General features: G+C 31.2%; 1 protein-coding gene across 1 annotated transcript in view; it reads right to left on the reverse strand.

Moving 5' to 3' along the window:
• The window catches only part of LOC119607171 (kinesin-like protein KIF17), a 137297-nt gene extending 121837 nt beyond the window's left edge, over nucleotides 1–15460 (reverse strand). Inside the window, exons 1-2 of the mRNA XM_037960975.1 lie at nucleotides 15382–15460; nucleotides 14744–15282 (exon numbers count right to left, since the gene is read on the reverse strand). Of these exons, the coding sequence (XP_037816903.1) occupies nucleotides 14744–15282; nucleotides 15382–15460 (618 nt within the window). The remainder of the gene's footprint in view (nucleotides 1–14743; nucleotides 15283–15381) is intronic.
• Nucleotides 15461–27999: the final 12539 nt, after the last annotated feature.

Here is a 27999-nt window from a genome sequence, read left to right on the forward strand (position 1 = left end):
CAAAATTACGTACATCAATACCCAACATACCCGGGTATGTCATACAATTTATATGGCTATTTCATCTTTTTATACATTTCTAGTGTATAATTCAGATAATTATTAAAACTAATTTAATAAAACGTCTGTATATATAAATTAAATAGTTTTTGATCATAAACCATTAAATTTTAGCAATTTTTTTAAGTTTTCTTATTGCTTTCCTGTTAACAAAAATGTCATATGCAAAAAACCTAAAGAAAAACGCCTTCATAACGTATAATGTACATTATGCAGAATTTGACTTTGTAAAATTTTGACTTCAAGAAGCTATTACTCTGTGACCGGGAAAGACAATTGAACATATATTATAAAGTCGATTAGCATTAAAGAAATTGTTTTTGCTTTCGTAAGTAGGGAACTTTTTTTGCAAAAAAAGATTGCTAAGTCATGGTCAAAAATTAAAATTTTTAAAATTTAAACTTAAATATTTTTGTCTATATGAGAATAAAATTATTATAATCAGCATAATTTTACTTTACTAAGTCATGTACAAAAAAAATTATTTTATAAAAATCGGCCCATATTTGTTAATGTTACAGGGTCCACAAATATATCAGAAATATATATATTTATGAATAAAGACACATGACCCTGTATTTGAAACTAAATTTGTTGTTTTATTAAATAATTTTCATAAAATACAAGAATATATATAATTCTAATAATAAAACATAAAATTTATACATACCGGGGTATGTTGGATATTGATACACGAGGTAAAAATAGAAAATATAAATCATAAATCGGTTTAATATATGTATAATGTATAGAAAACATTACTCTGAAAGCATAGTCCAAATTTCAAGCCGATACGATATATAAATCTGGAGATATATCACTTCAGAAATGAAAAACATACCCGGGTATGTGGTTATTGACATAACGGTTACACTTTAAATTTAGAAATTTCGGTAGAAAATAGAGATTTGAAAAAAATATTCTAGTATTTTTTAATAAAATTCAATTAATAATATTTTTTAATAACTTTTCAAAATGTGGGTAAATATAGACATAGACTTTTAAAAAAATGTTTCAGTTCGATTTGTAAAGTCAATGTTTTAAAATAAATCATATTATTTCAGGTTAGGTTAGTTAGGCTGTATCTACATCAAATCCGAAGAAATACACCTAGGCCACTATCGGGCCTTTTGTGCGCTCCTTTTCATGGAAAATGTTTGTTGGTAAAAAACAAAAACCTTATATAGTATTCACTAAATGTATTATCATCCGATGTTCAGAAACTCAGTTTTTTGGACGTAATTCCTGAGAATTTTCAAATCAGTGTTCATGAGGGATATTATATCCGGAATATTATTTTAAGTGTCAAGCGAAAATTAACTTTTTGGACATGTCACTTTTATCTTATAAAGCTGTGCTTTTTTGCCGAGTGAGTTGCACGAAAGATATCAATCTAATTTTATGACCAGTATTTTATGTCGCCGACCTAATAGAGAATTTAATTTATCCTCACCTCAGCACCCACTTATATCTAACAACCAGTAGACCTAAGTATTTCCGTTTGCGTCCCCATTTCGATTTGTTTTATTTTTTTGAAGAGATATTCCAGAATGATTTTATCTAATTTTTTTGGATACTCTATGATTCCCCACTATTCTGATTTTAGTTTTAGAATTCTCTAGGAACATACGAAATATGCTGTAGAAAAAGTTTTATTTATATAGATTTTTTAATAACACAGACCAACAAAAATTTTAAAATGTCGAAAGGAAGGATTGTTACCTAAAATTCAAATCTGAATTTTTCTATCATATCAGGGTTTCGTATTATGTTTGTCTTACCTTTATTAAAATTCAATCCTTAAGAATAGTATGCCCTGGTCTCAGGACAAAATTTTTTTCCATGTGTAATTTGTTCATAGTGTAACGTTAAAAGTCGTCGCCTCGTTTTTAACGTACAATTATTTTTTATTATTATTTTATTTATATTTAACAATTGAATTAAAAATACTTTTCTTTGTTTTATAGTTTAACGACTATTTACTTATTTATGCAACGCCACCTAGGTGTAAAAGAAATTTAAATTACTTTATAGTATTTTTTAAATTTAACGTTTATATGGTTAAGCAATGCCATCTAGGTGTAAGAATCCTACTTAGTTAAGATCGCATACCTTTAAGATACAACAATGTATACTAAGATACCATTATAAGCTTTACTGCGAAAATTTAATATAAAGGATGCCCAAGACGAATTCATATAAGGTGGTGTTATTCAATCAGCCGATAATTATACCCTTCACCTTCGTGAGAAGGGTATATATAAGTTTGTCATTCCGTTTGTAATTTCCAAAACCCATAAAGTATATATATTCTGAATCCTTATAGATAGCGGAGTCGACTAAGCCATGTCGTCTGTCTGTCTGTTGAAATCAGTTTTCTGAAGACCCCAGATATCTTCGGGATCCAAATCTTCAATAATTCTATCAGACATGCTTTCGAGAAGTTTCCTATTTAAAATCAGCAAAATCCGTTCATAAAGAACGGAGATATAAGCAAAAATCCGAGACAACCTCTGAAAATTTCATAAAAAATAAACAACAACACTGCTTATTCATTGCCTTTGTATTTTGTTTTTGTTTTTTTGAGTATTTCGTTTCGTATGTTTGGATGGTTGTGTGTTTCATTGTGTAGTGTATTTTGTTTTTTTCTGTATTTCGTTTCGTATGTTTGGATGTCTGTTGGTTTTACTGTCTTGTGTATTTTTTTGTGTGTTTATTTCGTTTAGCGTTGTTGTTGTTCATTATGTTTTGCTATTGCTATAATAATGATATAGTGGGGAAAATGAATTTTTAAATACACTATGGTGAAGGGTATATAAGATTCGGCACAGCCGAATATAGCACTCTTACTTGTTTTTTTTTTTCTTAATTCGCCTCGTTTACGTAGCTGTCAAAGTTTGTTATTGTTTACATTTTTATATTTAAAAATGTCCGTTAAACGGAGAAAAACTTCGTTAATATTTTGAACTATTGATGTAAAAAATCTGAAAATACCAAGCAGCTCGTAAACAAATATCATTTTATTTAAATAATGGCATAATTGGTATGTATACAAATATGTTATTTAAGAAAAATATTTTTTTCTATTAAATGTTAACATATTACACAATATTGTTTTATATTTTATACTAAAATTAGGTAGATAACGTGATTAACTACAAAAAATCTCTTCCGGAACACTTAATATTAAGAAACGCATATGAAGTATTTACCCGGCTGGCGGCAGCTGACTTCTACGTTATGGCTTAATTTTGAAATCTATTAAATGTTAACAAATTAAACAATATCGTTTTATATATACACTATGTATATAAAGAGATTAACTAAAAAAAGTATGTTCCGGAACGCTTTATATAACAAAATCCATATGAGGTATTGATCCGTCCGGCGGCTGCTACATTATGGCCAAATATTGATAATTACTCCGCCGGAGTAGAATTATCCTTTCCCAACAAATATTCATTCATTCGTAATATAATATTTTGATGAATATGTACTTTTTTATGTTTATTTTTCACAAAAAATTAAGTTTTATTTAACTTCAGGCACTCACTTAAATTTTACAAATTAATCTGCCGGAATAGAATTTTTCGTTTGAAACAAACATTATTCAATTCAGAATATATTTCCTTCACAAATTTTAATATTTTTAAATTTATTTTTTAATAAAATATAAACATTTTACAAAAATTTTTCATCAAATGAATTCGCCGTACATATGGTTTTTGACATCTACGTAAACCAAATGCAAAAACAAAATACATGTAAAATGTTGTTGCTGCAGAACTGCCACCACCTTATCTGAATTCGCCTTGAGGAGGCTTAGTTATGTAGTATGAGTCAGTCTTCGCCAAGGCGAATTCATATAAGGTGGTGTTATTCAATCAGCTGATAATTTTTTTCTTAACTCGCCTGGTTTACGTAGCTGTCAAAGTTTGTTATTTTTTACATTTTTATACCCTCCACCACCATCAGTGGTGATAGACGGTATATATAAGTTTGTCATTCCGTGTGTAACACCAAAAAATATTCATCTGAGACCCAACAAAGTACATATATTCTGGATCCTTATGAAATTCTGAGTCGATTTAGCTATGTCCGTCTGTCTGTCTGTCTGGTTAAAACACGCTCACGCTAAAACTAAGCAAATAAAATCAACCAAATTCACTGAGAGTATTCATTGTTTTCCTAAGCAGTTTGGTATTGAAAATCAGCAAAATCGGTTCACAACGTAAAAAGTTATGAGTAAAAATTTCAGACTACCTCAAAAAAATTAAGTTGTTTTCCCCAATTCTTGAGTAGTTTTCTCAGAAACTACCAAAGATAATTCGACAAATTTTGTCACAGATTATTTTGTCCATCTATAGATTAATTGTGTTTAAAATTGTAACAATCGATCCAAAATTTCCCATAGCCCCCATACAAAGGTACATATTCCCGGAAATTAATTTATCGTTAATAACTTCCTCAAATATATCGGTATCAACACAAAATTTTGTACATATTGACTTTATATGAACAGGAATTAAAACTACCGACTTAGATCTGTATCGGTTCACAATTGGTCATAGCTCCCATATAAGGTCCACTTTCGATTATCACTTAAATGAACATATTTTATTGAAAAATAAAGCTATCGGGATAAAATTCGACATGAATATGTTTTGTATATACATAAATCATTCTACGGAATTTTTTTCCGGATCGGTCCATAATTGGTCATAGCTCCCATATAAGGTTCACATCCGAAAATCACTTAAATGCGCATAATTCATTGATTAATAAAGATATCAGGGTAGAACCCGAGGTGAATATGTTCTATATATAGATATAAATCATTCAGTGAAATTTTTTCTGGATCAGTTCACAATTGGTACTAGCTCCCATATAAGGTCCACATCCTAAAATCGCTTAAACAAGCTTAATTCATTGGTAAATAAAGCTATCGGGATAAAATTCGATATGAATATGTTTTGTGTATAAATATTAATTATTTTACGAATTTTTTTTTTCGGATCGGTCCATAATTGGTCATAGCTCACATATAAGGTCCACATCCGAAAATCACTTAAATGCGCATAATTCATTGTTAAATGAAGCTATCAGGGTAAAACTTGACGTGAATTTGTTTTGTATATGTAAATCATTCGTGAAAAATTTCCACATCGGTCCATAATTGGTTACATTCCATATAAGGAATTTTTTCAGCATCGGTCCATAACTAGCTCCCATATAAGGTTCACTTCTGAAAACCACATAATACCACATAATTTATTATTAAACTCGACATGAGTATGTTCTGTGGATAGATAAATCATTTTGAATTTTTTTTTTTCGAATTGGTACATTATTGGTCATAGTTCCCATATAAGTTATTGGCAGGATCGGAACATAATAGGTCGAAGAATAATCGGTCGATATCTGAAAATCACTTAATACAAATGTTTCTTGTCCTTATCAAAATTAGTTACATACATACATGCATAAATAAGTTACAAAATGATAAATAGTATCTTAATTACGGAAACAAAACATGTGCCGGGTTTTACAGTTCTCCATAAGGAAAATAAAGTACTTAAGTACTTAGTATGTACTTTAATACTTAAGTAAAATTTATTTCTTTAGTATAAACTATAAATTCGGCCCTATAACATATTTATTTTGGGTTTTAATAAAAAGTAGTTTGCAGGTGGAGGGTATTTAAGATTCGGCAGTGCCGAATATAGCAATCTAACTTGTTTATGTTTATTTTTCACAAAAAATTAAGTTTTACTGAACTTCAGGCACTCACTTAAATTTTGCAAATTAACCTGTTGGAATAGAATGTTTCGGTTGATACAAACATTATTCAATTTAGAATATATTTTCCACACAAATTTTAATATCTTTATCTTTGTTATTTAATAAAATATAAACATTTTACAAAAATTTTCATCAAATGAATTCGCCGTACTTATGGTTTTTGACATCTACCTAAACCAAATGCAAAAACAAAATACATGTAAAATGTTGTTGTTGTAGAACTGCAACCACCTTATCTGAATTCGCCTTGGTCTTCGCCGAGCTTCGAGTTAGGTAAGACAAGTTACTTGTACGGTGGTTGGACCGCTGGCAAATAATTTATCTTATTAAATGAGCTATTGTGAAGCAATGATTCTGGTGGTTGGACCGCTACGAACCTGTTTTTATATTTTTCTACCTTCGAGATATTTTGAGAAATTAGAAGATGAAAACCGTAAAAGAATTCAACGTCCAAGGGAAGTTTTTAAAAATTATGTTTTATTAATTCAAAATTTAATGCGCCATTCTAACTTATCAGAAAAACAAAAGTTGCAGCGAATTTTTCAAAATGCTCTTCCAGACTATCAGTGGTATATTTAACGAAAAGATTTCTATTCCTTAGCTGAATTAATAACATTAGCTGAAGATTTAGAAAGCATTCCATCAACACATTCACAAACTCACGTAGAAAACCCACGTGCTTTAGCCCGTACCACAATAGGCCCAGAAAATAATTGCTATCGTTGCGGTAACCCTGGACATTATGCAGCAAGTTGCTCTACTAACTATAATAACCGCTCGGGAAATGCTTCTGGGGGTCGTCGGAACTGAGGGACGTCGAGCCTCCCAAAACGCAACCCTCAAATAATAAAACTAATTTACAAAGTGAAGATTCGCGTTTAACCGCCTCAATACTATTATGTGGAAAAATCGTCAAAGCAACTATTGATACCGCAGCGAGTAGAAATTTTATCCAAGAAGATTTTGTGAAAACGCTTAGCAAAAATCCAACATATTTAAATGAAGACATCGATGTAATATTGGTAGATCTGCCAGATTCTTATCACGAGCCGTAGAATTTAATGTGGTACTAGGAAATATTTCAAAAACTTGTAATTTTCTAGTGATGTCAGAAACTAGCGAAAACATTATTGTGGGATTAGATTTTCTGCGTATTTTTAATACTACTATTCACATGGCTGGTTTAACACTAGTACAGTCTAGTGTTAAACACAGAAGCAAAGTGTATGAGCGTGGATGAAATCAGCAATGAGAAGATAACTCGAGAAGACAATGAAGAACGTAAACATGATGGTAATATAATATTAAATGAAGAAACCCAAGATATCATCAACAAATTTCTAGAAAATGAGCTGTCCAAATTTCAAAATATGAATGGTCTATCAACAATTACAACTCATAAAATAATCGTCACGGATGATCACCATGTTCAAATTCGTTACATCCCCAGAAACCCAGCTATGCAAAATATAATTGATGCTGAAATCAACAAATTAATTTCACAAGGATGTATAGAACCGTCACATAGCCCATATTGCTTTCCAATCACCCTCGTAAAGAAGAAAAACAGAACCTGGAGAACATGTATGAATTTTCGACAATTAAATGATAGGTCAGTGCCTGATGCATACCCTCTTCCACGTATAGACAGTATTTTAAACCGACTTCGGGAAGCAAAATATATCAGTAGTCTAGATTTAAAAAACGGATATTGGCAGATACCAATGGATGAGGATAGTAAAAAGTTCACTGCTTTTGCTGTTCCTGGCCGTGGTTTACACCAGTGCGAGTAATGCTATTTGGACTTCATTCTGCGCCAGCAACTTTCCAACGTGCATTACATAGTATAATCGGACCCAAAATGGAACCCCATGCTTTTGCATACCTTGATGATATCATTGTAGTTGGAAAAATTATAGAAGAACATATAAATAACCTAAAAGAAGTCTTTCATAGACTGAGAAATGCAAATTAAAAATTAATGTAGAGAAATGTAAATTCTTCAAAAGTGAAACAAAATATTTAGGACACGTTGTGAGTGAAGAAGGCATAAAAACTGATCCGGATAAGGTATCCCCAATCGCAAAAATTCAAGTCCCGAAGAATGTTAAAGGTGTTAGAAGATTTTTAGGAATTGCCTCGTGGTATCGTAGATTCGTACCAGATTTCACAACCGTTAACACAACTATTAAAGAAAGGTAAACACTGGAGATGGGAAGCCAATCAGCAACAATCATTTGAATTATTAAAAAACAAACTTACGAAAGCACCTGCTTGTCCGGATTTTGCAAAAACATTTACTTTACAAACGGATGCTAGTAACTATGGATTAGGAGCTGTTTTAACTCAAGAAATTGAAGGTAGTGAAAGAGTAATATCTTATGCTAGAAGAACTATTCAGCGACTGAAAAGGAATGCTTGGCCATTTTATGGGGCATTCGGAATTTGCGAGCTTATGTCGAAGGTTATAAATTCGTAGTCATCACCGATCATCTAGCTTTAAAGTGGCTAAATTCTATAGAGAGTCCTGCCGGCAGATTGGCCCGATGGGCACTTGAACTACAACAATACAATTTTACAGTAATATATAGAAAAGGTAAACACAACATCGTCGCTGACGCACTATCACGTCATCCAGTAGAAGTTGCAAACTTAATTAACTGTGAACCATTAAAAACAAACGAATGCGCGTGGATTCAGAAAATGAAGAAGAAGGTGAAAGAAAACCCTATAAAATACTCTGATTATGCAATTGTTGAAAATCAACTATACCGCCATTTCCAACAAGAGTTAAGAGAGGGAGACGGTACTCCGTGGAAATTATGTTTTGCTGTAGATCTAAGGAATAGAGTTCTTCAAGAAAATTGTGACAGTACCACTGCTGGACACTTAGGAATACGTAAAATAAATAGAATATATATATAAATAAATAGAATCGCTAACCGTTACTATTGGCCGGGAATGTCGAGAGATGTAAATCGTTATATTCGTCGATGTATGTCCTGCCAACGTTACAAGATAAGTCAACAGAAACCAGTTGGAGAATTGTTAACAAGATTGCCTGATGAACCATGGGCTACCCTTTGTGCTGACTTTGTAGGTCCTTTGCCCAGGTCAAAACATGGAAATACTATGTTATTGATTTTCTTCGATAAATTTTCCAAGTGGATTGAGTTGGTGCCGATGCGTAAAGCTACTACAGATGGAGTAATAAAGTCGTTTCGGGAACGAATACTTTCTCGATATGGTATTCCTAAAGTTTTAATAACAGATAATGGAACACAATTTACCTCAAGGAATTTTAAACGCCTAAATGAATTAGGCGTACATCAGCAGCTTACTGCACCATACACTCGACAGGAAAATCCTACTGAACAATCAAGACAATAATCGCGCAATTCTCAAGTGATCAACACAATAGATGGGATGAGTTACTCCTCGATATTATGCTGGCTATAAATACGAGTGTATCTGAATCAACAGGATTTTCACCAGCATTTATAACTCAAGGAAGAGACCCACGTTTACCAAAAACATTGTACGATGAGGTAACAATTGGTACAAGAGTAGAAAGTTTGAGTTCATCGAGATGAAAAGATGAAATGAAAGATGTATTCGAAATTGTTAAGAAAAATTTGAGCAAATCATTCGAAAACCAGAAAAGATATTATAATTTACGAAGGCGTCAATGGAAACCGAAATTTGGCGAACTAGTTTTGCTTCGATAACACCCCCTATCGAAGGCTACAGATAATTTTGTGGCAAAACTGGCTCCCAAATTTGAAGGCCTGTATTCCGTTAAACATTTTCTATCACCTGTAATAGTAAAAATTCAGAGTATAGAAAATTAGGAAGTTAGAACATCACATTTAAATGAAATTAAACCTTATATAAATTAGTATTTCTTATTACTAATTCTATATTCTTATTATACCCTCCACCACCATCAGTGGTGATAGAGGGTATATATAACTTTGTCATTCCGTGTGTAACACCAAGAAATATTCATCTGAGACCCAACAAAGTATATATATTCTGGGTCCTTATCAAATTCTGAGTCGATTTAGCTATGTCCGTCCGTCTGTCTGTCTGTCTGTGTAAAACACGCTCACGTTAAAACGAAGCAATATAATTTAACCGAATTCACCCAAAATATTCACTATTATCCGGTACAGTTTCGTATTGAAAATGAGCAAAATCGGTTCACATCGGGAAATGTTATGAATCAAAATTTAAAACAACTCCGAAAAAAATAAGCATTTTTTACACATTCTGATATAATTTTCTCGAAAACTATGCAAGATAATTTCATGAAAGTCATCATACATTCGTTTCTACACAAGATATTGATGCCTGCTGAAAATTGCCAGAATCTGTCCATAATTTCATATACATCCCATACAAAAGTACATATTCCCGGAAAATGGGTTTTTTGTTAATAACTTCCGTTAGAATGTTGATATCTTCACAAAATTTTACAAATTGAAATCTTATGTCAATTGAATTCATTCAAAGAAAAAATTTTCTGGCTCGGTCCATAATTGGACATAGCTCCCATACAAGGTTCCCTCCCGAAAATCACTTAAACGCGTATAGCTCATTACTAAATTAAGATATCCATATAAAATTTGGTATAAGTAATACTCATATACACAAAAATGTTACTGTGAAATTTTTTCCCGATCGGTCCATAATTGGTCATAGCTCCCATACAAGGTCCCCTCCCGAAAATCACTTAAACGCGCATAGCTCACTACTAAATTAAGATATCCATATAAAATTTGGTATAAGTATTACTCATATGCACAGAAATGTTACTGTGAAATTTTTTTCCAATCGGTCCATAATTGGTCATAGCTCCCATACAAGGTCCCCTCCCGAAAATCACTTAAACGCGCATACCTCATTACTAAATTAAGATATCCATATAAAATTTGGTATAAGTATTACTCATATGCACAGAAATGTTACTGTGAAATTTTTTCCCGATCGGTCCATAATTGGTCGTAGCTCCGATACAAGGTCCCCTCCCGAAAAACACTTAAACGCGCATAACTCATTACTAAATTAAGATATCCATATAAAATTTGGTATAAGTATTGCCCATATGCATAGAAATATTACTCTGAAAGCTTTTTCCGATCGGTCCATATTTGGTCATAGCTCCCATACAAGGTCCCCTCCCGAAAATCACTTAAACGCGCATAACTCATTACTTAATTAAGATATCCATATAAAATTTGGTATAAGTATTTCCCATATGCATAGAAATATTACTGTGAAAGTTTTTTCCGATCGGTCCATAATTGGTCATAGCTCCCATACAAGGTCCCCTCCCGAAAATCACTTAAACGCGCATAACTCATTACTAAATTAAGATATCCATATAAAATTTGGTATTAGTATTGCCCATATGTATAGAAATATTACTCTGAAAGTTTTTTCCGATCGGTCCATAATTGGTCATAGCTCCCATAAAAGGTCCCCGCCCGAAAATCACTTAAACGCGCATAACTCATTACTAAATTAAGATATCTATATAAAATTTGGTACAAGTATTGCCCATATGCATAAAAATATTACTGTCAGGGATGGAAAATGAGATTTTGTTTCAGTATCAAAAAATATTTCAGAGGGTACTTTTTTGGATCTTAGAGTACTAAAATATTTTTTTTTTGCTGAAAGTTGTTAATTTTATAAATACACCTTCACATATTTAGACATTTTTAAATAATTAACAACAGAAGTAGAAAAGGTATTATATATACCGTAGGGTGATCGATTATTCGACATTTTCCAAAAACCGGTTTTCGAGTAGTTCGAATAGTTGACATTTGAAAAAAACCGGTTGATATTTTTCAAATTCAGAGAAAACGGATTTTTATTATACATAAAAACATCTAGTTTAATTTGAAAAAAAATTATGACCCGAACTGATTTTTTAAAATAAACATTATTTCTTTAATGTAAAAAATTGGGAAGAATCATAATCCTAGTTTATTCTAAAGTCCCTGTTTAGTAAATTTTCATAGGCATTCCAACACTGCTATAATATTTCAGCGCCAAATTAATTATTGTAATTGGAATACAATCTTAAAATTGATAAAATTGTATCCAACAGTTATTCCAATCAATTTTACAAATATGTAAATTTTTTTAATTAATTAGGAAAATCAAAAAAGTTTAACCAAAGGTGCTTTAGAAAAATATACTCTAGTTTCTTTCTCGAATATTCTTGACTCGAATATTTTAAAATTTAGACAGGCTGTATTATTATTTCAAAATTTAATTGAAGTAATCTTTGAATACAAAGCAAATAAAAGTATTCGAAACCGGCTTTTAAAAAGTTAAAAAACCGGGTTATTCGATATTCGAAAACATCAACATTTAGAAAAAACCGACATTGGTAAATAGTTAAACTGAAAAATTTTATTGATAATAGAATAAAGTGTTATATACCATTGTAAAGCTGATGTACATATTAAGTATGTTAGATAAATATAGCTAACAGAATACCTGGGACAAAATAGAGTTTAAAATATTAAGATAAAATACAAAATATAAAGAATTTCGAAAAACAGAAAAAAACATTTCGGTGAAATTTAGGTGAGGTGAGGTTTATAATATAATAATTTCAATTAATTACATTATATATTTCTATGTAAAAATATGAAAAACTTAAAATTTTCCCGAAAAATTACGACATTTGTAATCATTTTGGTGTTGTATACAAATTTGTGTATGTCATTGAAATCGTCTCCCAAGGACCTTTCATATGATACTAAACTTGCATATGGTTTATTTGTCAAAAATATGAAAAAAATAACATAAAAACCCTAAAAAGGACATTTTTATCCTTTGATCCAGCTTACCAAATATTGACGTCAGGACAAAAATTTTGAGAAATGGTATCTTAGAATGAACTAAATTTTCATTTTTGGTGGGAACATCAGCAATTTCCATTTTGGGGCCACCCTAATATACATATGTGTTATTAAATTAAAATTCGATGTACATAGGTGTTCATTTTTTAAAAAATCAATAGTCATATTAAATTCTACACATGAGACCATACATAAAACCATCCATGACATGAAACAGTAATTTGCTTTAAAGTCCAAATAATTTTCACCAAAAAATTTCTCTTATTATCTATGGTTGAATTCTTAATTTCAAAACAGATCGTTTTATATTAGATAGAAATTGAGTCCTTCGAGCTTCTATCATTTGGAAATAATTAGTTTTAAAGTCAAATATTTTTTCAAAATTGAAATTTTTGGTAATTTTTTTCATATAATATTAACAATGGAATTTAATTAGATTAATATTCATATAATGTCAATCAAGATAAAAATTCGAAATGAGCTGCATTGGTTATTTGCAAAACATACTTCTAAAAAGTGGCTTTTAAAACTAGATTTCAAAACATTCTTAGAATTTCAAATTTGAACTTTTAAAGATACTTTGACCCAATTTTCTCATTGTCTGATTATGTTTTATCATAACGATAAATTGACATTTTACATACAAAAATTATTTTAACCGGCAGTATATCCACCTGTTAAACGATAACCGGAGGTTGAGATATTGGCCTGAGAGTATCAAATAAGAATCGTTAGTATCACGGTACTTTTTAACATCAAATAGTATCAAAAAAGTACCATTGTACCAAATTTGCCATCCCTAATTACTGTGATTTTTTCCCGATCGGTCCATATATGGTCATAGCTCTAGGTCCCCTCCAGAAAATCACTTAGATGAACAATATTCATTACCAAATAATAATATAGATACAGAATTTTGAAATTTTGTCTTTATATACATAATTGGTAATAGCCCCCATACAAGGTCCTTTTACGAAAATCTCTTAAACGCACATTACTCATTACCAAATAAAGCTATACTAAATTACGATATAGATACAAAATTTGACTGAAATATAGCTTTTATGCTCAGAAATTTTGCTTAAAGAATTTTTTACGATCGGTCTATAATTGATCTTATCTCCCATACTAGGAACTGCCCCTAAAAGCGCTTTAACCTTATTTAACTATTTGCATTATCAATTTGTGTAGAACAAAATTATATATATGTATGTATTTTCAAAATCCTTAAATCTTTCACACACATGCATACATGCAAATTATTAAATATTGCTAAGCACTATAAAAATATAAAAGAAAATGGCGTTTATAATGTTCAATAAATCTTGGAATTGTAATAGATCTAAGTCTTAAATAGAAAAATCTTGGCATTTTTCTATTTAAGACATGAGAAGACTTATTTGTACAAATATTTGATCAATTAGAAAAGTATTAATATAAAAGTAGCTGGTGGAGGGTATTTAAGATTCGGCTCAGCCGAATATAGCACTCTAACTTGTTAACTATTCCTTTGACGACCGACAGAAATAAAAAGAAAAATGGACGGTGAGAAGAAATTCGATCACACCAGCAAGAAGTTCCGAAATCGTATGGAAGAAGAGAAAGCGAAGGTTCGTCGAACCAGAAAAACGGCAACATATTTCGTATGAGCTCCGCAAAACCCCAAGCAACAGTCCGTACAAAAGAGAAATTGCAGGAAAAGACGACGGAAAATGCTTGTAAGGAAAACCAACCGCCGCTAAAGAATAAACATACCTCATCCAACAAGGGTTAAGATGCTGTGAGAAAGGATAACAAGGATGATGTTATATGCCGGTCGTCCGACGAAGGAGAAAATTAAGATAATGAATGCTTAAACCCCACTGTCGAAGAAAATGTACCACCTACTCCCGGAAACGACGTGGTATACTCGCCTATGTATACGCCACCAAATTGCCATATTGATAATCTGGGTAACGAGGAACAAGAACCGTGGTTCAGTTCGCTTTATGGTGAACCAGAAGTTCCAATGACACTTGGAAGATCAAATAACTACGCATATTATAATTATTGCCACGACCGGAAAACGATGTAGAAATGCCATCTCCTAATGAAATGGAAGAAATCTTTCGTTCTTCATTTGGACACTTCGACGATACACTCCGGCAACCATCACCAACATCGTCATCATCACCAAAATCGTCAACATCATCACCTCCAAGAAAAGAAGAGGCTGGTTCACCATTGACGTAAAAGACGAAAGATGCCATAATTTTTGCGGTCATATGGGTTATCAAAGATCCATTATCTATCGATTCTGGGCCGACCAAGCCCAAAATCGATGCTGATGCAAAAAAAGAAAACCAATATCTTGATTCGCCCAGTTCATCCCAATTGTCGTGGCTAGAAGTTTCACCGAACCCCAGACTGGTCACCACCACTCCAACACCTATGGGACGTTTGCCACAAAGCTCGGCTGATAAATCACCAAGCCTTACGCCCGTGATATCATTGTTTTCAACTCCAATATTGTCACCACTTAATTTGTCAATATTATCTTCAGTGGGGTCTCACACTTCAATAAAATCGCAGACTAGCCTATTATATTTCGCTCCGTCATGCACCCCTAGTCTATCTATAAGACAGCATCAATCACCGTCATCATCATCGTCGTCATCACCTTCATCATCATCGTTGTTATCGTCATCATCACCAACGATGTCATCACCCCGCATCATCAACGCCTAAGCCATCGCCCACAGAAATTTCGGAAATAGAAGATGTGCAGCAGCCAGAAGAAACAAGTGAGAATATCCCCAACCAAAGGATGTCGTCAACAACTACACCAATTCCAGGATGGGACGATATATCACAAATGCCTAGCGAACTACGTGCCAAAATTGACGACATGTGCAGTACCAGAAAAAAAGGTCAACGTGTCAAAATTTTATTCGCTGTCGATCACCACACCTACAATGTAACCATAGCAAAGAGTGGTAACGCAAAAGCAGAGCTGCATAAATAAACAATCTTTTAATTGCTGGAAGGGAGGAACTGTAACGTTAAAAGTCGTTCACCTTCGTGAGAAGGGTATATATAAGTTTGTCATTCCGTTTGTAATTTCCAAAATATAATTTTCCGACCCCATAAAGTATATATATTCTGAATCCTTATAGATAGCGGAGTCGATTAAGCCATGTCGTCTGTCTGTCTGTTGAAATCAGTTTTCTGAGGACCCCAGATATCTTCGGGATTCAAATCTTCAATAATTCTATCAGACATAGTTTCGAGAAATTTCCTATTTAAAATCAGCAAAATCCGTTCATAAACAACGGAGATATAAGCAAAAATCCGAGACAACCTCTGAAAATTTCATAAAAAATAAACAACAACACTGCTTATTCATTGCCTTTGTTTTTTGTTTTTGTTTTTTTATACCCTCCACCACCATCAGTGGTGATAGAGGGTATATATAAGTTTGTCATTCCGTGTGTAACACCAAAAAATATTCATCTTAGACCCAACAAAGTATATATATTCTGGATCCTTATGAAATTCTGAGTCGATTTAGCTATGTCCGTCTGTCCGTCTGTCCGTCTGTCTGTCTGTCTGTCTGGTTAAAACACGCTCACGCTAAAACAAAGCAAATAAAATCAACCAAATACACTGGAGTATTCATTGTTTTCCTAAGCAGTTTGGTATTGAAAATCAGCAAAATCGGTTTACAACGTAAAAAGTTATGAGTAAAAATTTCAGACTACCTCAAAAAAATTAAGTTTTTTTCCCCAATTCTTGAGTAGTTTTCTCAGAAACTACCAAAGATAATTCGACAAATTTTGTCACAGATTATTTTGTCCATCTATAGATTAATTATGTTTAAAATTGTAACAATCGATCCCAAATTTCCCATAGCCCCCATACAAAGGTACATATTCCCGGAAATTAATTTATCGTTAATAACTTCCTCAAATATATCGGAATCAACACAAAATTTTGTACATATTGACTTTATATGAACAGGAATTAAAACTACCGACTTAGATCTGTATCGGTCCACAATTGGTCATAGCTCCCATATAAGGTCCACTTTCGAAAATCACTTAAATGAACATATTTTATTGAAAAATAAAGCTATCGGGATAAAATTCGACATGAATATGTTTTGTATATACATAAATCATTCTACGGAAGTTTTTTCCGGATCGGTCCATAATTGGTCATAGCTCCCATATAAGGTTCACATCCGAAAATCACTTAAACGAGCATAATTCATAGATAAATAAAGCTATCTGGATAAAATTCGACATGAATGTGTTTTGTGTGTATATGAATTACTCTACGAAATTTGTTCCGGATCGGTCCATAATCGGTCATAGCTCCCATATAAGGTCCACATCCGAAAATCACTCAAATGCGCATAATTCATTGATTAATAAAGCTATCAGGGTAGAACCCGAGGTGAATATGTTCTGTATATAGATATAAATCATTCAGTGAAATTTTTTCCGGATCAGTTCACAATTGGTACTAGCTCCCATATAAGGTCCACATCCTAAAATCGCTTAAACAAGCTTAATTTATTGATAAATAAAGCTATCGGGATAAAATTCGATATGAATATGTTTTGTGTGTAAATATTAATTATTTTACGATTTTTTTTTTTCGGATCGGTCCATAATTGGTCATAGCTCACATATAAGGTCCACATCCGAAAATCACTTAAATGCGCATATTTCATTGATAAATGAAGCTATCAGGGTAAAACTCGACGTGAATTTGTTTTGTATATGTAAATCATTCGTGAAAAATTTCCACATCGGTCCATAATTGGTTACATTCCATATAAGGAATTTTTTCAGCATCGGTCTATAACTAGCTCCCATATAAGGTTCACTTCTGAAAACCACATAATACCACATAATTTATTATTAAACTCGACATGAGTATGTTCTGTGTATAGATAAATCATTTTGAATTTTTTTTTTTCGAATTGGTACATTATTGGTCATAGTTCCCATATAAGTTATTGGCAGGATCGGAACATAATAGGTCGAAGAATAATCGGTCGATATCTGAAAATTACTTAATACAAATGTTTCTTGTCCTAATCAAAATTAGTTACATACATACATGCATAAATAAGTTACAAAATGATAAATAGTATCTTAATTACGGAAACAAAACATGTGCCGGGTTTTACAGTTCTCCATAAGGAAAATAAAGTACTTAAGTACTTAGTATGTACTTTAATACTTAAGTAAAATTTATTTCTTTAGTATAAACTATAAATTCGGCCCTATAACATATTTATTTTGGGTTTTAATAAAAAGTAGTTTGCAGGTGGAGGGTATTTAAGATTCGGCAGTGCCGAATATAGCAATCTAACTTGTTGAGTATTTCGTTTCGTATGTTTCATTGCCTTGTGTATATTGTTTTTGTTTTCTTGGTGTATTGAATTTCGTATGTTTGGATGACTGTTGGTTTTACTGCCTTGCGTATTTTTTTTGTGTGTTTATTTCGTTTAGCGTTGTTGTTGTTCATTATGTTTTGCTATTGCTATAATAAAGATATAGTCGGGAAAATGAATTTTTAAATACACTATGGTGAAGGGTATATAAGATTCGGCACAGCCGAATATAGCACTCTTACTTGTTTAAATTTAACGTTTATATGGTTAAGCAATGCCATCTAGGTGTAAGAATCCTACTTAGTTAAGATCGCATACCTTTAAGATACAACAATGTATACTAAGATACCATTATAAGCAACCCTGTACTTGACTGCGAAAATTTAATATAAAAGGAGGCCTAGTTAAGTATTATGAGTCAGTCTTCGTCGAGTTTCGAGTTAGGTAAGACGAGTTAATTGTACGGTGGTTGGACCGCTGGCAAATAATTTATCTTATTAAATGAGCTATTGTGAAGCAATGATTCTGGTGGTTGGACCGCTACGAACCTTTGCTTAAAAATACACTCTATTAGATGAAGTGTGGTTGTTGTGGAGTTTAGAATTCCCAACAACACACTTATCTAACGTGGGGGAGTTACACCGCTAGTGTTACTCTCGTGGTTGGACCGCAAGAGTGCATCTGTTTGTGAGAACTCCATAAAGCAAGGTTGAGGTTTAAGTGAGAAATAAAGTTTATAACGTTGTGCAAAATACGTGTTGTTCTTATTTCTTTCGGTCTACAAAAATATAAATTTTTGTAATGATCCACTGGCACCAGCGAGTATACCCCAGCCAGAGACAACGTTACAATACAAATTTCATAGACATTTAATACGCGAATGTTATTTCATCACAACCAATGAAATTATACAGGAATAACGTTCAAGCTAGGTATTTCGGTTCTTTTTCATCACATACATATTCTTCCAAATTTCGAACGAACATTTTGTTCGAAACAACCATTTTCCTATATTATTATTAAAAACTTTTTGCGGTTAACCATGTTATACATTTGAATAACACTAGTTTAAAAGTTAAAATTTTTTGTTTGCTCACGGATTGAAACATATATTTTTAAAGAAGGCTATGTCCGGTGGTTCCTTGTCAATTTTTATTTTTTACTATGCTTCAATTTTTATACCCTCCACCACCATCAGTGGTGATAGAGGGTATATATAAGTTTGTCATTCCGTGTGTAACACCAAAAAATATTCATCTTAGACCCAACAAAGTATATATATTCTGGATCCTTATGAAATTCTGAGTCGATTTAGCTATGTCCGTCTGTCCGTTTGTCTGTCTGTCTGGTTAAAACACGCTCACGCTAAAACTAAGCAAATAAAATCAACCAAATTCACTGAGAGTATTCATTGTTTTCCTAAGCAGTTTGGTATTGAAAATCAGCAAAATTGGTTCACAACGTAAAAAGTTATGAGTAAAAATTTCAGACTACCTCAAAAAAATTAAGTTTTTTTCCCGAATTCTTGAGTAGTTTTCTCAGAAACTACCAAAGATAATTCGACAAATTTTTTCACAGATTATTTTGTCCATCTATAGATTAATTATGTTTAAAATTGTAACAATCGATCCAAAATTTCCCATAGCCCCCATACAAAGGTACATATTCCCGGAAATTAATTTATCGTTAATAACTTCCTCAAATATATCGGTATCAACACAAAATTTTGTACATATTGACTTTATATGAACAGGAATTAAAACTACTGACTTAGATCTGTATCGGTCCACAATTGGTCATAGCTCCCATATAAGGTCCACTTTCGAAAATCACTTAAATGAAAATATTTTATTGAAAAATAAAGCTATCGGGATAAAATTCGACATGAATATGTTTTGTATATACATAAATCATTCTACGGAATTTTTTTCCGGATCGGTCCATAATTGGTCATAGCTCCCATATAAGGTTCACATCCGAAAATCACTTAAACGAGCATAATTCATAGATAAATAAAGCTATCTGGATAAAATTCGACATGAATGTGTTTTGTGTGTATATGAATTACTCTACGAAATTTGTTCCGGATCGGTCCATAATCGGTCATAGCTCCCATATAAGGTCCACATCCGAAAATCACTCAAATGCGCATAATTCATTGATTAATAAAGATATCAGGGTAGAACCCGAGGTGAATATGTTCTGTATATAGATATAAATCATTCAGTGAAATTTTTTCCGGATCAGTTCACAATTGGTACTAGCTCCCATATAAGGTCCACATCCTAAAATCGCTTAAACAAGCTTAATTCATTGATAAATAAAGCTATTGGGATAAAATTCGATGTGAATATGTTTTGTGTATAAATATTAATTATTTTACGATTTTTTTTTTTCGGATCGGTCCATAATTGGGCATAGCTCACATATAAGGTCCACATCCGAAAATCACTTAAATGCGCATAATTCATTGATAAATGAAGCTATCAGGGTAAAACTCGACGTGAATTTGTTTTGTATATGTAAATCATTCGTGAAAAATTTCCACATCGGTCCATAATTGGTTACATTCCATATAAGGAATTTTTTCAGCATCGGTCCATAACTAGCTCCCATATAAGGTTCACTTCTGAAAACCACATAATACCACATAATTTATTATTAAACTCGACATGAGTATGTTCTGTGTATAGATAAATCATTTTGAATTTTTTTTTTTCGAATTGGTACATTATTGGTCATAGTTCCCATATAAGTTATTGCCAGGATCGGAACATAATAGGTCGAAGAATAATCGGTCGATATCTGAAAATCACTTAATACAAATGTTTCTTGTCCTAATCAAAATTAGTTACATACATACATGCATAAATAAGTTACAAAATGATAAATAGTATCTTAATTACGGAAACAAAACATGTGCCGGGTTTTACAGTTCTCCATAAGGAAAATAAAGTACTTAAGTACTTAGTATGTACTTTAATACTTAAGTAAAATTTATTTCTTTAGTATAAACTATAAATTCGGCCCTATAACATATTTATTTTGGGTTTTAATAAAAAGTAGTTTGCAGGTGGAGGGTATTTAAGATTCGGCAGTGCCGAATATAGCAATCTAACTTGTTTTTAAATAAAATTAATTAAAAATTAATCATTATCCTTCAGTAGTACTTGCAAAATATTGATAATGAGTATTGATTTTGAGGTGCTTGCACCTTTTTGGGAACATAACAAAGAACTCTGAAAACAAAAATAATAATGCAAAATTTAGGACATTCTTAACCCACTTTTCACCAGTTCCTTTTATTTTTACCAGATTTTTAGGAATATTTATATAACGTTTTTTTAAATAATAAATTTCAGAAAAATTATTGACATTTTATTTCAGAATTAGAAACTAATGGATCTGAGTATATAATTCTCATTTTTATACCCTCCACCACCATCAGTGGTGATAGAGGGTATATATGTTTGTTATTCCGTGTGTAACAGCAAAAAATATTCATCTGAGACCCATTCTGGGTCCTTATGAAATTCTAAGTCGACTTAGCTATGTCCGTCTGTCTGTCTGGTTAAAACACGCTCACGTTGGAACTAAGCAAATGAAATCAACCAAACTCACTGAGGATATTCATTGCTCATAGCTTAAAAAGTTATGAGTCAAAATTTCAGACTACCTTGAAAAAATTAGGTTTTTTTCCTAATTCTTGAGTAGTTTTCTCAGAAAGTACCAAAGATACTTTGACAAATTTTGTAACAGATTATTTTTTCCATCTATAGATTAATTATGTTTAAAATTGTATCAATGGATCCAAAATCGAGGTGAATATGTTTTTTATATAGACATAAATCATTCAGAGAAATTTTTTCCGGATCAGTCCACAATTGGTACTAGCTCCCATATAAGGTCCACATCCTAAAATCATTTAAACAAGCTTAATTCATTGATAAATAAAGCTATCGGAATAAAATTCGACATGAATATGTTTTGTGTATATACAAATTAGTTTAGTTTTTTTTCGGATCGGTCCATAATTGGTCATATCTCCCATATAAGGTCCACTTCCGATAATCACTTAAATGCGCATAATTCATTGATAAATAAAGCTATAAGGGTAAAACTCGACGTGAATTTGTTTTGTATATATGTATATATATATAAATCATTCGTGAAAATTTTCCACATCGGTCCATAATTGGTTACAGCTTCCATATAAGGAATTTTTTCAGTATCGGTCCATAACTAGCTCGCATATAAGGTTCTCTTCTCAAAACCACTTAATACCACATAATTTATTATTAAACTCGACATGAGTATGTTCTGTGTATAGATAAATCATTTTGATTATTATACCGTCCACCAAGAAATATTCATCTGAGACCCAACAAAGTATATATATTCTGGGTCCTTATCAAATTCTGAGTCGACTTATCTATGTCCGTCCATCCATCCGTCTGTCTGTGTAAAACACGCTCACGTAAAAACGATACTAAATAAATTAATGAAATTCGGCCAAAAGATTCACTATTGCCCTTGGCAGTTTGGTATTGAAAAATAGCAAAATCGGTTTACATCGGGAAAAGTTATGAATCAAAATTTAAAACAACTCCGAAAAAATAAGCATTTTTTACACATTCCGATGTAATTTTCTCGAAAACTATTCAAGATAATTCCTTGAAAATCATCATACATTCGTTTCTACACAAGAGCTTGATTCCTGCAGAAAATTTTATATACCTCCCATACAAAAGTCAATATTCCCGGAAAATGAGTTTTTTTGTTAATAACTTCCGTCAGAATGTTGATATCTTCACAAAACTTTACAAATTAAAATCTAATGTCAATGGTATTCATTCAGAGAAAAAAATTTCTGCATCGGTCCATAATTGGACATAGCTCCCATACAAGGTCCTTACTTAGATAAATTGTGTTGTATTTTTATTCAAAATCTCCAAAGCTCATAAAGAATATTCTCGAAATCCTCTCTGTCCTCTGTCGATTTTCCTTACTGAAATTCGAAGATACCGTTTCTACCAAATTTTTGCTTTACATTCGAAATTACTTTATTATTTCCCGCTTTTTCATTTAAAATTGTCCGAATTTCAACTGTTTTGTAACATTTCAACAGTCCTTTTCTGAAATTCAAATGAATAATATCCCTGCAGGAAATGGAACTAGTGCCAAATTAGTATTTTACTAATACAAAAATCACCAGTACTAGTTCCCAACTGTAAACTTTCATATACCATCTTAATGCTCAAATTAACATTGAGTGTGTTTGAAAAATTACTAATTCTAGACTTATACTAGTACAATTGGACCCAATTGGGTTCTTTAGAACCATTTAATTACTAGTTCTAATGTTCACAAAAAGTCCTCAATATTGGTAATTTTACTCCTTTGCAATTTATAATTAATTTGTATATTGTTGTATTTATAAAAATTAAATAAAAAAATTTGTAAATACATTTACCTTTTACAAAACAAGTTAAAATTTTGAAGAAATTATGGTTTCTATCCGCACCACCAACGTTGAATGCGTAAATACAATGAGGTATGGCAGTTGTTATAATGGTAGAGTATATAGATGAATTTTTAGGTTAAGAGAAGCTTCAGGCATAAAAGCCAAAAATTTTAAAAAAGTAAGAGTTTGTTCAAATCTGATGTTTACAGGTATTGTCCCAGTAGTTTTGAAAACTAGAGCTTAGCAAAATATCGTGGATTATGCATATAATGCCCACAAAATTGCCTTAAATACATTTGCGTATGATCAAATAAATATGAAACTCATTGCAATTTTTAAATATAACAGACGTACTTACATAGGGCTCTACATGCAAATGGACTTAAACAGTCATTCACTATATATCCTCTGATTTGAAAGGAAGTGTTTGTAAATTTCCTTCATTTTATGTAAGAACTTTGAAAAATAAGTTACAAAATTTGAACGCTCAAGCAAAGCTTCATAAATTAAAGATTGTAAAAAGCGCAGTCGCTAAAACCATTTGAAATAAATTTTGAAAAATTGTTGTCTAGAAAAAATAATTTTATATTGTCTGTTGGGTAATTTAAAAAAAAAATCGAAAAACTGAGAATTTCAACATGACCCTCTCCGATTTCAATGAAATTCAGTACACTCATTCTTCGTATAAATACGAAATTTAAAGTTTTTTAACGGTTTAGATTTTATCGACGTTAAAAGTTCATATTTAAAATTTTTTTTCAACAAGCTTTAATTTTGACTGGTATATTTTCTAAATTAATGACGTTATTATATATTTTTAGGGCCTTACCCTTTTTAGGACCTTACCCTTTCTGATTTTGATGAAACTTGGTACACCCATTCTTTCTATAAATACGAAGTTTAAAGTTCTCCAAAATTTCCAAATTCTTCACGATTTAGATTTTATTAATGTTCAAAGTTCACATTTTTTAAGATTTTTTTCAACAAGCATTAAATTTGAAATCTTATATTTTCTAATCTATTTATCCGATTTTAATCGTTTATTGTTGAGTACACTATGAGCAATCTTATGTGAAGGAATACAGAAAATGGAAGGTACCTTTTTAATATCCTTGATTATAGTTTTAATATAAAGATTATCGGTTGTATTCATAAAAAGTTATTTTAGGTTTATTAAACATTATTAGGCAAAATCCACGAAAATGGTATTCATAAACGTCAAATAGCTTAAAATACCTTCAATAAACCAATGACAAATAGAAAAAATTTATTGTACGCTTACAAATTTTGTCTTACAAATTTTGTCTCTGATTATGCTTTTTTCATTAATTTTAGGTTGAAGACGGAAACTAATCATGTTTTATTATGAAATGAAATCTAAAAATTGTAATTTTAACGATTACAAATTTGTAAATAAAATTCCAGATAAATTTTAAAAGTTTCTATTTTGGTGAAAAAAACTAAAATCTACGCATTATTGGATTAATAGATGAATATTTGACAATACTTCAGTTGGTCAATACTATTTTGGGCAATTTGAAAATGCCCCCGTCAATGAAATCATGGTCACAATCATTTTATTTGTCTTTTTCATCGTTTATTCGTTAAATATAATGCCATGAAGTAATTAATAGTGTAAATTATATTGATTAGTGTTCTATCAATGCAAAATATCTTCTCCGGCAATGAAATGTAGTCTTTTATCAAAGCAATTTTTCAGTATTTGCAAAAATTTATTAAAAATTGCTATCAAAATAAGTAAAAATAACAAAATGTGCATAGTGATGTTTATTTTTTCACAAAATATTCGTTATTCGAATACTTTTAATTATAATTAAAAAAATATATGTTATATTTTTACATCTGAACTAAATATATATTTATTGTAGCCATGTATACATTTATTTTTCTTAGAAGTTCGTTTTTATTTTAAAAAATGTGCTATAATCAAAAATATAAAATTAAGAAAACCGAATCAACGAATATTTTATCCTAATTGTACGCAACACTAACACAGAAAATTACAGCCAAATTGTACGGTGCTGCCAAGTTAAACAATAAACAGCTCAATAGTTAATGTAGGTTTATTATTTGTTTATGAATACCACAATTTTATTAATGGATTTTAAGTCTAAAGTGTACTTTAACTATTGTGTGATTTATATCTAAAATAAGCATTTTTTATTAATACAACTGTATATCTTTATATTAAAACTATAATATTTTAAGTAATATATTGTCAAACTACAAGAGATAGGCTTTACATGGGACTAAAACATTTAAAATCGGATAAATAGTTTAGAAAATATACGATGTCAAATTTAATGCTCGTTGAAAAAAATTCTACAAAATATGAACCTAGAACCTCTATAAAACATGAACAGTAAAGAATTTAGAAATTTTGGAAACATTTAAATTCCGTATTTACAAGAAGAATATGTTTACCGAATTCCATCGAAATCGGAGAGGGTCATATTCAAAATCCTACTTTTTTGTTGAAATTACCCCTTCCTTTATCATTATATTAACAATATAATATAATTTTAAATTTTATGCTTCTTGAAAAAAATCTTAAAAATATAAACTTTGATCCTCGATAAAATCTAAACTGTAATGAATTTGGAAATTTTGGAATACCTTAAATTTAGTAAAAATCTAAAAAAATCGAGAATTTTTGATATGTTTCGGTTTATTTTAACTAAAACTAATACAAAATCGTCAAAAACTTTCGACTTTCACATCAAAAATTGCGTATAGTCATCAAAATCAGGTAAAATCGTCACTACCAAAATATATACCGAGCGAAAAAAAGTTCCCATACAAGGCCCCCTCCCGAAAATCACTTAAACGAACATAACTCATTACTAAATTAAGATTTCCATATAAAATTTGGTACAAGTATTGCTCATATACACAGAAATATTACTGTGAAATTGCTTTTCTATCGGTCCATAATTGATCATAGTTCCCATACAAGGTCCCTTTCAGAAAAACACTTAAAGACACATAACTCATTACCAAATAGTGATACCCATAAAAAAATTTCCAGAAATATTTGTTTTGTATACAAAAATTATATTTCAAGATTTTATCACGATCGGTTCATAACATGGGTGCGGTCGATCCTATGCAAGGTTCCTTTCAGAAAATCACTTAGACACACATTACTTATTACTAAATTACGATATACATAGATACAAAATTTGACTGAAATATAGCTTTTATGTACAGAAATTTAGCTTAAAGAATTTTTTACGATCATATCTCCCATACTGCCCCTAAAAGCACTTTAATCGCATTATCAATTTGTGTAGAAAATGGCATTTGTAATGTTCAATAAATTTTGGAATTGTAACAGATTTAAGCCGTTTAAATCTTGGGGTTTCTCTATTTAGGACATAAGAAAACTTATTTCTAAAAATATTTGATCAATTAAAAAAGTATTAATATGAAAGTAGCTGGTGGAGGGTATTTAAGATTCGGCTCAGCCGAATATATCACTCTAACTTGTTTTTTTTTCGAATTGGTCCATTATTGGTCATAGTTCCCATATAAGTTATCGGCAGGATCGGCATATAATAGAATAATCGGTCGGTATCTGAAAATCACTTAATACAAATGTTTCTGGGCCTAATCAAAATTAGTTACATACATACATGCATAAAGAAGTTACAAAATGATAAATAGTATCTTAATTACTGAAACAAAACATATGCCGGGTTTAACAGTTCTCCATAAGGGAAATAAAGTACTTTAATACTAAAGTACATACTTAAGTAAAATTTCGTTCCTTAGTATAAACTATAAATTCGGCCCTAAAATTTTAACCATTTATAACATATTTATATTAGGTTTTAATAAAAAGTAGCTTGCAGGTGGAGGGCATTTAAGTTTCGGCATAGCCGAATATAGCATTCTAACTTGTTTTTTGTTTGGTTGTTTGTTTCGACTTTATAAACAGCTAAACAGTTAGAGCCATTTTTCTGAAATTTTCGTAGTGTCTTCCTGTACGTCTGGAAGGAACTATATGCTACCTTTTACTTCAAAATTTCAAGTGGACGACGTGCCATGCTTATTTACAAAATAAGCATTAAGAGTCGCTTATCTCAGAAACTGTAAGAGCTAGAGTCCTCAAATTTTGTATGGACAACTTTAACATCCATATGAATGAAATTAGCAGCCTAACTACAGTGGGCGTGGTACCTCCCATATAAAGAAAATCTTAAATTAGTATATCTGAGAAAATATAACAGCAAGAGTCTTAATTTTTTTCGGAACTTTAGTATCAAATTGAATGTTTAGGACAAAAAATGGGCGGACTAACAACTTTTAGGCAGTCTTGGTACCTCCCATATGAATTAAGTACAAACATTCGTGTATCTGGAAAGCTATTAGAGCTTGAA

This window comes from Lucilia sericata, unplaced genomic scaffold (genome assembly GCF_015586225.1).
Source record: "Lucilia sericata isolate MDLA Ls3-8-SP2 unplaced genomic scaffold, ASM1558622v1 Contig000667F_arrow, whole genome shotgun sequence".
NCBI classification, from domain to species: Eukaryota; Metazoa; Arthropoda; class Insecta; order Diptera; family Calliphoridae; genus Lucilia; species Lucilia sericata.